The sequence below is a fragment of the Typha angustifolia genome, chromosome 3 (assembly GCF_048772165.1).
Source record: "Typha angustifolia cultivar Huaian chromosome 3, ASM4877216v1, whole genome shotgun sequence".
NCBI classification, from domain to species: Eukaryota; Viridiplantae; Streptophyta; class Magnoliopsida; order Poales; family Typhaceae; genus Typha; species Typha angustifolia.
The window spans coordinates 6,337,753-6,353,494 of record NC_133241.1 but is presented as its reverse complement, the minus strand read 5'-3'; the positions used below and the strand labels follow the sequence as shown (position 1 = coordinate 6,353,494).

Genomic DNA, 15,742 nt, shown 5'->3' with positions numbered 1-15,742 from the left:
GAAAAAAGAGAAAATCTCAATTGTGGTTGAAATAACTGATATTTAAAAGAAGAGAAAAATGAGACAGAGAATCTTAACTATAGCTAAGGTGATGTGCAATTAAGTATTATCTAATATATGGGCAAAATAATAATTATAAATTATTATTAGATTATACTTTTTAAGTGGTAAGAAATAAAATAAGAGAGAATGATAAATTACTATATATAATAAAGTTATTATTATTATCTAATCTATGAGCAAAATAATAATTATAAACTATTATTATTATTATTATTATTATTATTATTATTATAAATTGTATGAAATAAGATAAGAGAGAAAAATGAATTTTTATATCACAATAAGGTTATTCCTATCTTAAAACTGAAGGGGACTTAATTTACTAAAAATGAATAATGATAATTCTAAAATAGGTATTTCTTTTTGTTATTCTCAAAATGGTAAAATGAGATGCTTATTCTATAAATTGTTCTTGTGTTCACTTATATTTTCGAATAGGGTTGTAAGAATTATTTTTGATGTGATATAAAGTAAAAAAAATACGAGAAGAATGTCTTTTATTTTTTTATCAAAATTATCATGAATATTATTTGATTTGATAGAAATTAGTTTAAAGGGATAGATATCAAGGGTAAATTAGTAACTGAGTTAGTGTGTGGTAAAAACTAATTTTGATGAATAATATTTTTATTTTAGAATAAGATTATTATGATATTCATGTGTTTATTATAGAATAATGAGTTGCAGTTTAAAATTAAAAAAAAATTATTTCTAAAATAAATGGAGGCTAAGTGTGTTTAATTGTAAGATTAGATAAGAGATGATAAGTCTTCGTAGGCTTATCGTAAGGAATAACATATCCTTTGAGATTATTAATCTCATATTACAATTTTAATATACTATTGAGAAATTTGCGCATCACCTCATTTTTTAACGAAACTTTGATTTACACTATATAGTTTTACTATTTACAAATCGAGTACTATAATTTAACGAATATGTGCACAAATTGCTCTGTTTGTAGATTTGATAGTTAAACTTGACTAAAATTCTGAGTTAAATTAAATATACTATAAATACTATAAAAATACTCTTAATCGAGTCATACTAAGGGTATTTTAGTTATTTTAGAAACAATATATTTATACTTAATGGAATATGCTTAGTGCTAGTCCAAATTTGACCCAGAGAATTTTCTTGCATATATTCGCTAAATCATAGGGCTCGGTTTGCAACTAGTGAAAATATAGAGTTTAAATCATAATTTTATTAAAAAGCAAGGTGTCGTATGCATATTTCATAAACTATTATTGATTCAAACTTAAATTATATCAATAAATATCGTTAAATTGTATTATATTATTTAGAAAATTAAGCACGTTCAATTAAAAAATAAAACCAAAATTAATAAAATAATAGAATAAAGTATATAAAAATATTTAATTATAAAAAATAAAAAATGTTAAGGCTTTGTATAGCAATATTTTTAAATAAATATAAAATAGAAATAAAATTTGAGTAAATAAGATTGTTAGTTTTGTTATATATATATATATATATATATATATATATATATATATATATATATATATATATATATATAATATATATATATAAAGTTAATATACTAATACAACCTTGTCTCTCCACTTGTTGATATATCATCCAACTCTTTCGCCGTTGAAGATATGGTATCTGATTTGGACTTCGAATCTTATTTATTAATTTCATACTAAATATGAGATTATATAGAGATCACGAGATAAATAACCAATCTCATCTTTATATCTCTCAAATAAATGCATTTTAAGCATATGATTTATGCTCGAGTTGGATCGCACAAATAATTCGGCAAAGGTTTGAAGTGAAAAGGTCTCGTGTGACGCTGATTATCGTAGCTTGATGGTCAGATTCTATTTATAATTAGGATTATATATTTGAATTTTTTCTCATAAATATTGATATTGATGTTTAGTGAATTCTTCGCTAGAGCATTATATACATATACTTTAGATTTATCTTGACATATTTTTTCAAGGAAAATTGACTATCTAACTTATCTATCAAAATGGATTATCTCATTTATCTAGCCTACAATAAACTCAGGATCACTAGGAATTCAGGCCTCTTGACAATAGAACTCATGTGCTAGCAGTGATATTTTTGCCATCAATTCTCTAAGCATTGCCTATGATTAAAGGATAGAAAATAATGAACATTGAGACCTTTGATGAAGCTAACTGCAGCAAATTCCTGCAACCAAAGCTTGAGAGGATCCACTCAATTAGTATTGTGGCAATTGAATTAGTAGCCAAAAAAGCACGACGGGAATTTGTTTCGTAGAAAGAGACAGAAGTCCACCTGGCAATTTCCTATCCACGAAATATGAGATCTAATAGTATGCAGTCCGGGATGTAGTAATCTCCACCATCCAGTAGCTTTTTGTCATCAAATAGAGGCAGCCAAGTATCCACTGGAGGATATTCATGCGGTCGGGAGAGTAGGCGATCCGTTCTTGGGGTGCAACAGGACAAACCCACGACAGCAAACTTATCCTCCAAATAAACGTAACGCTTCACTATCACCAAAAGACCTGAAAAATGAACACGTGAAACGAACACACACACATGGCCGGTAAATGTTTACCACACCATTCGCCAACTCGGTGGACCCCGTTGTCTCATCTAACCTTTTAAGTCACTTTCCTGGTCCTATTCCTGGTGTTCCAATTTTGACATATTTTGCCCACAACAGCACGCACCGTTTTGGACCGGATGGAAAAGCAACACGTCATTGCGAGAAAAAAACTGTATGCTGTTCGAACACAGACAGCTTCACCTGGCCATTATGATGCAATATAAGCCTTCCCTCCAACCGATAAGTAGACCCCGCTTTTCCTTCCCCACACGCAGCCATGCAGTGGAAAGAGAGAAGAAGCTACTGGAAAGGGGAGTGGGAATAGAAACTCTGGTCTTTTCCTTATAGCATCCAAGTATTGCGAGATCTTCTATCCTAGTCGTGACAAGCAACAGAAAAGGAGAGAGAGAGAGAGAAAGAGAGGTCTTCTTCCTTTGTTTAAGGAACCCATAAATTTTTATAACTTTTATTGGGTCCAAATCTATTCCAAGTTTCCAACTCAATCGTATTGAATTGCGCAACTGGGTCTTTTGAAAAGGAGCTACCTTCCTCTTCCATTTGATTGTTTGTGCCGTTCTGATAAGACTGGGCAATTGGGCTTTTGTTCCTGGGATTTGGGTCTTTGGAAAGGTGGGATTTTGGGTGTTTTAAAGTGGTTTTCGTTGGATTTTTGGGTTGGAATTAGATATTGAGCTGGTTGTTTTGAGAGGGAAAGATGACGATCGTGTCATTGCCGGGGAGTTCTGGACTATTAAATCCATCGCCGAAAAGGGATATGTCTTATTTTAGCAATGGTTATGTGCTTGGTCTCACGGTGACTGCTGGAATTGGTGGAATGTTGTTTGGATATGACACAGGTATAGTTTTATTAGTAGTAGAAATTTTCACTTCTCTTTGTACTGACTCTTTTTCGAGGATTTGGTTATTTGTTTTCGTTTCTTTCCTTTTCTGTTGGTTTTAGTCTTTTAGTTCTCCTTTGAATCTGTTATCAAACATATTATTTAGTTTTATTTTCTTGGTTCATAGAGTTATCTTTATCTTTTGTTCTCTTTTCCTCTTTTGGTCTGTTTTGAGTGGATCACAATAAATAACTATTCGAATTCACAGCTAGTATTTTATTATGAACTGATAATTTCGTATATATCCCAAAGATGTAAGGTTGGATATGCTCCAATGTTTCAATGAAACAGGGCTCTTGCCTTTTGTCAAAAAAATAAAATAAAATAAAATAAAAATAATAGCTAGTATTATGCACACGATGGATGACGATGATCGTTTTGTCGGAAGAATATTAAGTACTGTTTATTGGTGGCATACTGTTGTGATAATATGTGAATGTAAATATGTAATACTGTTGCAACCTGTTAGTTTTACATACTGTGGTGTACTTTTTTAGTTGAAGAATTGTGAATAATAGTAAAACTTAGCAATTCTGATTCATCTTAGACACTGATGGCAAACTGTTGGTCTTCAGGTGTCATATCTGGAGCCCTTTTGTATATCCGTGATGATTTTAAGGCAGTTAGTGAAAATTACATCTTACAGGTATTAGCAAGATCGTTGATCCTTTCTATAGTCCGTTTGCATGTGTATTTGTCGTGACTGTGCGTACTAAGTTGATATACTTCTTAGGAAACTATTGTAAGTATGGCATTGGTAGGAGCTATGATTGGAGCTGCTGGGGGTGGATGGGTAAATGATACATATGGACGCAAGAAGGCTACCCTTCTTGCCGATATCATCTTCACAATTGGATCACTTGTTATGAGTGCAGCGCCAGACCCTTATGTCCTTATACTTGGAAGATTCTTTGTTGGATTAGGTATTGGGATGGCATCTGTTACTGCTCCTGTTTATATTGCTGAAGCTTCCCCTTCAGAAATTAGGGGAGGTTTAGTTGCAACAAATGTGCTCATGATCACCGGTGGGCAGTTCCTCTCATACCTTGTAAATCTTGCTTTCACAGAGGTAAAACACATTTCTTCGAATCAATGCTGTGAGCTACTATTTATTCAGTCAAACTCTAATGAACTAGGAAATGCAACTATCAACTTGATTTGTTCTGTGGATCATTCTTGAAAATGTATTATGTTAGGTAATACTGATGAGTTCTGCATCTTATGCTGTGCTTGTAATTTCCAAAATTGTTGAACTACTTTCCTGGACTGATACTTATAGCAAGAATTGGAGCATTCACCCATATATAGCTTTTTGGTTTTCCTTGTTTCGTTCAGATGTCTTTAGGCAATTTCATAAATGGATTCTCACTTGGGTTACTGGAACCAAGCAAGGCCAGACCAGATGAGTGAGTTTCATGTCATCCAGTGCGTCTGGATACTTGTATCCTTCTTGATGTTTGATTAATATTTTGAGTTATGACGTAATGCATAAAAGAATTTCTGGTTGTACAATTTTGAGGGAGCTTCAGCATCACAAGATTCTGGAGGCATTCTCAGCACAAAGGAAGAGGCATTAGCATCAGAAAGAAGAGAAGCTCTTTTCTTGACTTCCAACTGTAACCATCACTAGAATAATAGTCAATGGCTAAAAATTGATGACATTTTGATAATCAGAATAAACAAGAATTTCTGGGCCAAGCTCAAGCTTGATTCTCTTTTAAGTGAGCAAGCGCGAGCGACCTAAACATGTTCCAACCAAGTGGCTGACAATCTAGCAATGGCATTTACATTCCTAACAACATGTATGCAGAATACCAGTAATGAACTTCTCAAGCCTTCATTTCAAACTATCTTTACCCATAAACACCGCCATTGCACTTTTCTTGTTAATATGGTGCATATAAGATGGCCTTTAGTACAAATGTCATGTGCATGTCATTTAGGATCATCATGCATGACAACTTTGTCAATAAACAGAATATCATCTATATTCATATTTGTTTTCTAGCGAATTTAATGGTTTTTATATATTAGACTATTAATTATTCTGGAAAAATGATTCAGTTTTAGATTAGTTATCTAACCTAATTATATTTGTAACTTTAGCTATTACTTTCTGCAGTCATTCTTCCCCAAGTTTACGGCTTTATTCATAGGTTACATCTTGGATGCCATAACTTGGTCTTGTTCCCCTGTGTTAACCTAAATTATCACTTTGACAGGTTCCTGGCACATGGCGCTGGATGCTTGGAGTTGCTGCTGTACCAGCAATTGTACAATTTATTCTAATGATGTTTCTGCCTGAATCACCCCGTTGGCTATATATGAAGGTTAACTTTTTCTGCCTTACCATCTGAGGCATATCGCATGTGTTATTCTTTTGTGAAGTATGCTTTCTTATTTATGACATTCACCTTGTACAGAATGAGAAAGCTAAAGCAAGTTCTGTGCTTGCCAAAATCTATGATGCTGATCGTTTAGAGGAAGAGATGGATTTGCTTGCTGATTTATCCATCAGGGATACTCGCTCTAAGAATTCTGTCAGCTACCTGGATGTCTTTAAGTCCAAAGAAATGAGGCTTGCTTTTTTGGCAGGAGCTGGCCTTCAGGTAAAAAGTGGGGGGTAAGTATACAAACTTCTTCTGTTGTTTCAGAATAATCCAAATCTCATCAAAAAAGAAAAGAAAAGAAGAGAAAAAACAGTAAAAGAACTACCACATGAGGACATCAGATCCTGAGGATATGATTTTCTATTAACCAATCTTCGATTTTGGAGCTGATAAAATAATACTTGTTGGCACCACAAGAAAGCAATGCTTGCAATTTACTACTCTCCCTTGACATAAGAAAATTTGCAGGTCACTCTTAAGATATCAATTATTCATTCTACAAGAAAAAGTGATGTCACTTTTGATAAACCTTTAAATGAAACCAAGTAAATATCAAATTCATAGTAAGAACTAAGAAATATTGTGTTCCTGTGTAACCTTCTTGTGCATGAAATCTATATCATTCTGAGTTTTATTCCGTGGACATACTAAAACATTACATATTATAGTTATTGGATCTACCCTATTTGTTGAATGAGAGCTTTCTTAACTCCATTAAGCAAAACCAGGAAAACCTGGATTACTGTTACTTGAGAGCAGATGAGATTTGGATCATTCTGAAGCATGAGGGAGTCTTGGTAACTTGCCTTAGAAGCTGACATTTATATTCATTTTATGCACCATCTTTGTGGGCAGTGTAAGTACATACAAGGAAATTTGATCAACTGAATTCATTTGATTGCAGGCCTTCCAGCAATTCACTGGAATCAACACGGTCATGTACTACAGTCCCACAATTGTCCAGATGGCTGGTTTCTCTTCCAACCAGCTTGCCCTGCTCCTTTCTCTCATTGTTGCCGCCATGAATGCTGCTGGAACCATCGTTGGAATCTATCTAATTGATCGTTGTGGCAGACGTCGCTTGGCTCTCACCAGCTTAATCGGTGTCTTTGTCTCCCTTCTCATACTCTCTGGAGCCTTCTTTCTTCAGTCAAAGTCAGGTCCTTGTGGTATGAACACCCTTGATAGCGCCTGCGGGAACAGTCTCGGCTGGTTTGCAGTGGTAGGCTTGGCTCTATACATTGCCTTCTTCTCGCCAGGCATGGGGCCCGTTCCATGGGCAGTGAATTCGGAAATCTACCCTGAGGCCTACCGTGGCATTTGCGGTGGCATGTCAGCCACCGTGAATTGGGTTTCTAACCTTATCGTTGCTCAGACGTTCCTCTCGCTTGTGGCATTGGTCGGGACTGCAGGAACCTTCTTGATCATAGCTGCGATTGCCGTGGTGGCATTTGTGTTCGTGTTGTTCTTAGTGCCAGAGACAAAGGGACTCACTTTTGAGGAGGTGGAGAGGCTATGGAAGGAGAGGGCACGGGGGAACCAGGGCACCCGGCAAAGCCTCCTTGACGGTGCGGCATGAGGTATTTTTAGCTGCAGCCATTGCTGCCCGTCAAACTCTAGATTGAAATGCAAGAGCTAGATTTATTCTATACATATCTATATATCTTCGCCCACTGAAATTACGATAATATTCTCGAACTGTGATGCATTTTAAAAGGTACATTCATGCACCAACTTATATATTTGTTCAATGATATATGATACATCCTTGCCAAATGGTCCTTGGAGCTAAATGTTTCTAAGAATCCTGATGTGAATTCAGTTTGCATGACGAAACTGATTTCTATCTGGGAAGATAGTGATGCCACTGGATTCGTTCCCATGCAGACTCGATAACAGATTGATTAAACTTTTCTTGGCTGGTAGCATAATTCATCATCAGATAATTTGAGAAACGAACCCCTTTTTCTTTTTCTTTTTGATTTAAAGGGAGAAGACACCTTTTGATGCAAGGAATTACCTTGTAGCTTCTTGAGGCATAATCAAAATAAGCAACACCATACAACATTCACTGTAGATAAGAATATAAGGTAAGCCTGGAAGATGAGAACAAAAATTAAAATACTTCAATGCAGTTTTGCAGTACAATAAGAGCGTTGAGTTGATTGAGCATAGTCAAGAAACAATTGCCTACTTGTGAGTAAGAGGAAAATTCATGTCTGAAGAAGAACAAGGAAACCCAAGAATGTTACAGATTGCCGAAAAACATTCCCATTGTAATGGTCTTTGAATATTATTCAGGGATCTTTCACAGCGCGGTCAGCAAAATATTAAGATGATCTGAGATGACTACATGTGTTCATTAGCAGCAGTACTGTTCATTAGCAGCAGTACGTAAATTCTTCGTGATCTTCTACTTGCAGCAGATAAGGGGATTTATACTTGAAATCAAGTTCCATCATCATGTAGCAGGGCATATGCTCTCCAAGCTGGTAATAAAACAAAAAGTTCAATTTAGAGAGCTTTGAGCAAGAAGAAGCTCCATCTGAGAGACAATACCTCTTCCCCAAGAACTCGATAATATCTGTGGTGAGAGTTGCACGTTTCTTGTTCTCAAAGGCAAGGGCTGCAGCCCTCCTGAGCAGTGTGGAACCAGCTATGCACCCAAGGACCATAGGATTTAGGCTGGCCACATATAACTCATAAGCATTGAAGAAAATTATTTAGCCACAAATGCAAAGTGAAGCAAGGTAAAATTGGGAAGAATGAAAAGTGGTAGCATTAGAACCTCTTTTCTGTTGGTTGTTTGTTAGACAATATATACTGCCGTGCCCATGATGAGAAAACTGCAACACTAGTAGCAAATGGAACAGAATCAGGGAAGAAACTAAATTTCTTTTGTAGGCAAGTTGGAAGATGCCAGATATTTTCATGTTAAAGAGGAATAATCATGATCCAAAACATCCATTCTTTATGAACAGCAGCTAAATAGCCTGCGATCGTACCTACAAAAACTTGACAAGGTCTCACCGGAATTCTTGCAGCATTAACATGCATCGTATTTGCAGGTTCCGTGAAGGCTAAAGCTAGTACTGGTTGGATGCTGATATGTGATTAATGTCCTTACTTATCCATGAATATATTTCTAACTGCTAGGCAAGGTAAACTTTTAAGACCCAAGGTCTAATATTTTCTTTTCCAACTTCCTCCATTGACAGAATATACATAAACTTTTAATCATGTTTTTCAACACAATAAGCTTAATCATGTTTTTCAACACAATAAGTTTAATCATGCCGAGTATTTTTGCTGAATTATTACACGAGAAAGTCATAACAACTAGCAAGCCAAAACTAAATGGACTTAAAAAGGGAAGATCTACACATCATGGTAAAATTAAACTCACAAATTTAAAGGTAGTAGTTCTTTTACTCATATGACAACAAACCTTCCAGAGAGAATGTCTCCTTGACCACCACAACGCCGAGGGGATCCAAAAGTGCTCACCCTAGTGACTTTGGAAGGTACCAATAGTCAGCAGTAATTGTAGAAGTATCAAATTCAGAATACCAGTAGAAAAGAGAAATAGATAAAAGTAATCAATACCATGGAAAACTGGTCCACGTGCTTTACATTAGATAGTTGAAACATTCGTAAAATAGATCATACCTGTTTCTCCATCACAAATAAGATCTGTTTTTCCTTTACGAAGAATGGTTACTCCACCAATTCTGACAAACAATATTATTTATAACCAGCCTGAGAGTGACTCAAGTGACAGAGAAGAAAAAAAAATGAAATTGTTACCCTTTTGCAAGCAATTGTAGTTGTCCAGCAGCATCTTGCTCATTTACTTCACAATTCAGGACCTTCTCAATAAGACGCTTATACTCATTTATATTGGGTGTTAGGACAGCTAGTGAGTTCTCCTTAACGAGATCAAGGTTGTTGGTGACAAGAAAGAGGCCATCCTGGAAAGCACAAAAAGAGCCAAGTGATTTAATGAAATCAGAGAGAAGACATTTGCAAGTTGCAAGCCCATTCATTAGGCGTATAAAGGTGCAACTAATTTATGATAAATATACCCCATCAATGATAGTTGGAACATTTGACTTCCTAGCATGCCTCATGATATCACTCACGCAGTCCTGGATACATGAGAAGAAAGTTATGGAAAAAAAAGGAGAAGAATTTGAGGTACTTCGGAAGTGCTAACAGTTAATAAGAAGAAAAGCCAGTGCTTCTAACCACATTTTGCATATCAACTATTTTGGGAAGTTTAACCTGCCTAATTTCCATCCATTAATACACTGTCACTTGGTGTTTCACAACGGCTTACATCAAACATACAAATATCAATGGAAATAAGTATAAGGACATCCATGTAGAGTCACTTGAAGATCACCTAGATAGCTTCATAAGTATACGGATTACAACATAAAAGAAGAAACAATACCAGAAAATGCAGTCTTCTCATGTCAGTCATAAAGAGCGTCAAAAACTAAAGTAGAAGAACCTAGAAAATTGGCCGATCACTAGATTACATTGGCTGAGGTAAAGTTGCATATGCAACAAAAAGTAAATGAAAATTCTGAAGAGAACCAGCATAGAATTGCGTATATTCTGTTTTGAATTTAATCATAGAAACACACCAGAAGAAATGGGTCTCTCCCGAGCCCTGGCCCTACAACAAGGCAATCAAACCTCTCCATCCACTTTGCAACTTCAGTGAGAATCTTTGCAGAAACAGATGCTTTCTCATCATCCCTAAGAAAGTGAAGTCGCAAATTTGTTATACCAAATAACAAGGTAATTAAAACCATGCCAGAATTACAGTAGATCAATGTCCACGAATTACCTTACACTGTATGATTCTTCCAATAAAGGGTGTACTATCAGCTCAGGGCTATAACTTTTTATCACTGTTGCAGCATCTTTTGTGCAGAAAACATGTGACAGGTCAGCACCCTATGTGTCACACAGACCTATTAAGTCAGTATATCCATGAAACATTATTAGAGAGCATGATTTAATTACAGTTTGAAATAATGGAATTTGCCAAGAAACAGTAAAAGGTATGAAATGTAACAAGAAGAACTGAACCAACAATTTTTAGCGCTGATATAGCAGCAAAATATGGAGCTCCCGTGTATTCACGACACCCACCAATAACTGCTATCTTCCCTGAAGGAAAACTCAACAGTTAAAAAGCATAGAAATCTCTACCAAAAGATAAGCAAATACTGACATCCGTGTTCTACTTCCATAGAATGAGTACAGTTGTAACCAAAAGCAATATTGCCTCAATTTAGTTCTGCACGTACTTTTGATTAAATTCTTCCTAATACACCAAACCAGACGATGGATTTCAAGCTAGATGTTGCATCAACATAAGCAGCATCTTCAAACACAACAAAAAGACGACTCATTTTTATGGACATCAAAAGTTGAAATTTCGTCCAATACTTGTTCTCTAGGTCACTACTAAGTGAACTAACACAAACAAAAAGGAATTTCCAATATTGGGAAGGATGTTCTTCTTTACGTCATTAACATTTTGGAGAAGATTGTAGTACTCACTAATCACACACTATGACTAGGTTCTATTTAGTTCTTCAGAGAATCTACGATATCCAATGAACACAACATTCCTACACCAAAATAAACCAAGTATTCCTCAAATTGCAACCACATGAGTAGCATAAACCCATATAGCTGGGGAAAAAGGTTGGATTTTGATTACAGCTACATACAATTCAGATCAAAATTCAACTGTTCCACCAAAAATCACAGACCCAACTCACCCAAGAAACGGAAAGTTACCTGCTTGCCCTTTATACCTAGTCGGCTCCATCACCGGCGTTATCTTTCGGATAACGCCCTCCGCATCGGCCTCCAACGTAGAACTTCCCGAGCACTGCGCCATGTCCATACGCGTCCGATAGCGACTTCCACCGCCCAAAGATCTAACCAAGTAGAGCTGCCTCCTAAATACAGCAGACGATTCCCACGCGCATTTCTCCAAACATCGGGAGGACGCTATCGCGCCGCTCATGTCATATGCTTCCAACCATCTCAGCACATCTAGCCTACCTAAATCATGCCCCAGTTAAGAAATTAGGCAAGAAATCGCATCAAAAAGGAAGAAATGGGGAAGAAAATAGAAGAATTACTTGATCGACGACGGGGAGAGAGAAGATAATGTGAAGCCAGGTGCCATTTTGTTTACTCGACACCGAGCATTTATGTAGATATGGGCTTAATTGGGCTATTTGATGGGCCGACGTTCTAAACTTTGGTCCAAATTTACTCTTAACAAATCCTAGACCTGAACTGCCTTACAAATTAGTTTGCTGATCATTTTCTTTTGTTGAGTTAGAATGTTTTCTTTACCAACAAACTCACTTTTCTCGGAGGTCACGAGTTCGATTCCAACCCCAAATAATATTATGGAGAAATTATTTGATGGTTTGGTGGTTTGGCTCGATTTGGTTAATGGTTCAACAGTGTGGTTAGCTTAGAAAAACAGTTAGGTAGTGCAACGGATTGGAGCAAGTCTCGGCGGTATTTGGTTTGAAGCAATTGTTCAGCGATTCATATGGTTTGAAGCTTAGACTAGACAGCTAAAAGCTCGGTGGGACCTAAGTGTCTCTGTATCTAAGGAGGATTGGCCTTTTGTTCGGCCTATATTTAGTCTTTAGGCTCATGAATAATAAAAAAAAAGTTAGAATATTTTCTTTTGAGTTAAATATATTTTATAATTATGTACTTATACATAAAATTACTTTACTTTCATATACTTCAAAAAATCTAAAATCAGTTATTATACTTATGATAAAGTGAGCTTGTCAATTTTTTTGTTAAACTTAATTTAACAATGCCAAAATAACCAAAATACTTTCATCGTGTTTTTTAGACAAGACATGTATGCTTTTGAGATAATACTAATAAATGACCAAAACAGCTATAACGCTTAGTTAAATTTGACCAAAAAACTAACAAAAAACTTTAGTCGTAAGTACATAAGCTGACTCGAGATAATTTTTGAAATACAAAGAAGTAAAATAACTTTGAGCGTAAATATATATAGAGGTAAAATGTACTTAACCATTTTCTTGTTATGATCGCAGGCTAATTCAAGATGATCAATAAGAGACTAGACAAAAACGTTAGCCCTCTTATATAACTAGGGCGACACTTTCCAGAAACGAACCACAATAAATCTAAACTATACACTGCAATGCAGCTAAAATGTGCCTATCTTTGTTCTTTGGGTTTTTACGTAATGTGCCAATAACATGTTCTTTTGGCAATTCTTTTTAGTGTATTTCTATTGTTATAAGAGCTCTCTTACGAAAGAGCTGCTCCTACAACAACAGCATGGAGTCATTCCTAGGGTTTGGAGATGTTTAGTGAGAGTTGTTCCCATCCGAGCCACCTTGAAGCATAGGATTCCAGACATTGATGGTATTTGTCTGTTGTACAACTAGGCACTTTGAAACTACTAAGCACCTTCTCCTTCTCTGCAACTTCTCCCATGCTTCCAGGTTCCCAATCCTTGGATCTTTTTTGTGGTCAGAACCAAGCTTTTATTTTGGCTGCTCGCTTTAGGTGCTTCCCAGCTAGGGTTTCCTTTTCTCCTTGCTTTGGTCTACTTTGGAAATGTGGCAATGGTGAGTTTTGCATCATATTGAGCCTTCTTTGGGTGTGGTTGTGGAAGCTGCACTATCCTGATGCCTTAACTGGTGAAGCTAATGGTCCTCCTGTCAAGACTACTAACATTTTTTAGGGTCTTCTTGCTAGCCTTTTTAGCAACTATCTTCTTGTAGTGAAGGCATGTCTCCTCTATAGTTTTGAAATGTACCAGGTGAATATCTATGTTTCAAAGTATACCAATATTATTAGATTAAGTGATGAATAATTCTTTTTCGTTAAAGAAAGATAGAAAGAAGGAGGGTTAATTACGTCGACACCTTTTGAACTATAGTTAGTTTTTACATAGACCCTTTAAATTTTTTTTAGATTACAATGTTACCCCTAAACTTTAGGGTAAAGTAAAACGGGTAACGACGGTGACGAAAAACACCTACTGACTAACTATACTCCTAATTAATATATCACAATATTATTAATTAAAATATTAATTTTTTCTTTTACTTTCTTTTCTCTCTTGCGACCTCTCGTCCCACACGCTTCTGCAGTGAGCTCGTCGTGGCTTCCTCGTCTCACACGACACGGTAGCTCGGTGAGGGAGGGAGAGAATATGGAGGTTACGATGAAGAGTAGAGGAAAAAGATAGAATTTAATAATAATGAAAATTAGTTTTTTATTTAAATATTTTTTATTTTAATTTAATTAATAGGCTGCGTAAATATTATAAGGGCATTTAGATCATTTAGAATTAATTACGTCTAATATAACCGTTACGCAAGCTGACTGTATCTAATTTTTTTTGACGGTATACTAACGGAAGGGTGACATTTAAATTTTAGAACGGAGTCTCGTAAAAATTAGGTATAGTTAAGAGGAAATTAACCCAAAGCAAGAAAGAGAATTTGTGAAATATATTTTTCTGGTGATGCTTTGACTGCTTGCTTGTAAGTTGTATGCAAATTGGCAAGGTATGAGTACCAAGTCCAAGTCCCTATACCGACACAACGTAATACATCTCCGATGGGCCCCACTTATCTCTGTGGATGATGGTTTGAGTCAAAATTTAGGTGCACTAAGTCGCCTCTTAATAATTTGGCTTAAAAACGACCAGTCACGTGGTTTAGGTGGCTGGGATTCCCACCCTTTTCTTGTCCTACTCTATCATCCTAACACGTGTCGTGCCACGTCTCGCTCCCCATGAGCATGATAAAACCCATGGCCCCCATGACATCCATCATGCTTCTATCCATCCATCACTTCCCTTATCCAACAACAGTCTTTTGCAAATTGCACCTGCTTCTTTCTTAAAATTAGAACACACTAACCTGATTTGCATTGATGCCCCTCAAAACTAATCGAATGCCAAATTGATTTATCTAATGGTGGAACAGCAAAATTACCCCTATATTTTATACTTCCATTTTAATTACTCGTATTTTTATTTGTCATTTTGCCTCTTTAAATGGTTCAGATTTTGATTTATAATTATATATATATAAAAATCTATCTACCATCCATTTCACATATACACCCTCGTTTTACTTTTGTTACACTTTTTACTCCTCAATTATATAACTTTATTCATATTATATTTCTCTTCTCTCATTTCTCTCGGCTCCTTTCGATTGTGTTTAAACTCTTGGTTCCGATATAATCTATTCAGTACTAAATTTGAAAAAAACAAGTTTGTACATGCAAATAAGAGAATTTTAGGGGGCATAAATGCAAAAGGACATTCTTTTCCGTATGTTTGGTTTTTCTGTGGGAGCGAGAAACACGTCAGCATCGTGGACGGAAAATTGCTGTACGGTACGTCGTCTCCAAATATATATATATATATCCGATCAAGTAAGCAGGCGGGATCGGGTTCTTGTTGATGCTTCTCGGATCCGGATCTCAAACCGGATATTCTCATGCGGTTAGCTTTACCTCGAAATATCTTAGTGGTGCTGACTTGGCGTGCTTACGTGGACTCCTATTTTTTCTATTGGGGGAATCAATTTGGGAAGATCTTTCTTTTCCAACACTTGAGTGCTAGGTGGGTCTAATAATAGTAATATTATTACATGGTTAGTTATGAGGTCATACTAGTTTGGAATCAAAGTACTAGATAAGTGGACTTAGTCAATTTATTAGATTTAACATTCTATATTTAATTAA

At 35.9% G+C, this 15,742-nt stretch overlaps 2 protein-coding genes across 2 annotated transcripts; one reads left to right on the top strand and one right to left on the bottom strand.

Annotated features, from left to right (window-relative positions):
- Positions 1 to 2,995: 2,995 nt before the first annotated feature.
- On the top strand, positions 2,996 to 7,705 carry LOC140779247 (inositol transporter 1). Its single transcript, XM_073124258.1, has 6 exons — positions 2,996 to 3,497; positions 4,115 to 4,185; positions 4,273 to 4,608; positions 5,762 to 5,869; positions 5,963 to 6,148; positions 6,834 to 7,705. The coding sequence occupies exons 1-6, from the start codon at positions 3,356 to 3,358 to the stop codon at positions 7,506 to 7,508; spliced, it is 1,518 nt and encodes a 505-aa protein (XP_072980359.1). The 5' UTR covers positions 2,996 to 3,355; the 3' UTR covers positions 7,509 to 7,705.
- Positions 7,706 to 8,028: 323 nt separating this feature from the next.
- Positions 8,029 to 12,133, bottom strand: LOC140779257 (ATP-dependent (S)-NAD(P)H-hydrate dehydratase). The gene is made up of 12 exons (XM_073124268.1): positions 12,103 to 12,133; positions 11,753 to 12,018; positions 11,037 to 11,113; positions 10,788 to 10,897; positions 10,582 to 10,696; positions 10,015 to 10,077; positions 9,737 to 9,900; positions 9,599 to 9,660; positions 9,378 to 9,444; positions 8,718 to 8,783; positions 8,489 to 8,614; positions 8,029 to 8,418 (listed from the first exon to the last, which is right to left on the bottom strand). The coding sequence occupies exons 2-12, from the start codon at positions 11,982 to 11,984 to the stop codon at positions 8,391 to 8,393; spliced, it is 1,110 nt and encodes a 369-aa protein (XP_072980369.1). The 5' UTR covers positions 11,985 to 12,018; positions 12,103 to 12,133; the 3' UTR covers positions 8,029 to 8,390.
- Positions 12,134 to 15,742: the final 3,609 nt, after the last annotated feature.

What these genes read in the sequence shown, in the direction of transcription:
- LOC140779247 (XM_073124258.1), top strand. Translation starts at nt 3,356, where the DNA reads ATGACGATCGTGTCATTGCCGGGGAGTTCTGGACTATTAAATCCATCG. An exon ending in GTGAAAATTACATCTTACAG is followed by an intron (nt 4,186 to 4,272) that starts GTATTAGCAAGA and finishes TATACTTCTTAG; the next exon opens with GAAACTATTGTAAGTATGGC. An exon ending in CCCGTTGGCTATATATGAAG is followed by an intron (nt 5,870 to 5,962) that starts GTTAACTTTTTC and finishes CACCTTGTACAG; the next exon opens with AATGAGAAAGCTAAAGCAAG.
- LOC140779257 (XM_073124268.1), bottom strand. Translation starts at nt 11,984, where the DNA reads ATGAGCGGCGCGATAGCGTCCTCCCGATGTTTGGAGAAATGCGCGTGG. An exon ending in TAGGTATAAAGGGCAAGCAG is followed by an intron (nt 11,114 to 11,752) that starts GTAACTTTCCGT and finishes GTTTTCCTTCAG; the next exon opens with GGAAGATAGCAGTTATTGGT. An exon ending in AAACAACCAACAGAAAAGAG is followed by an intron (nt 8,615 to 8,717) that starts GTTCTAATGCTA and finishes ATATGTGGCCAG; the next exon opens with CCTAAATCCTATGGTCCTTG.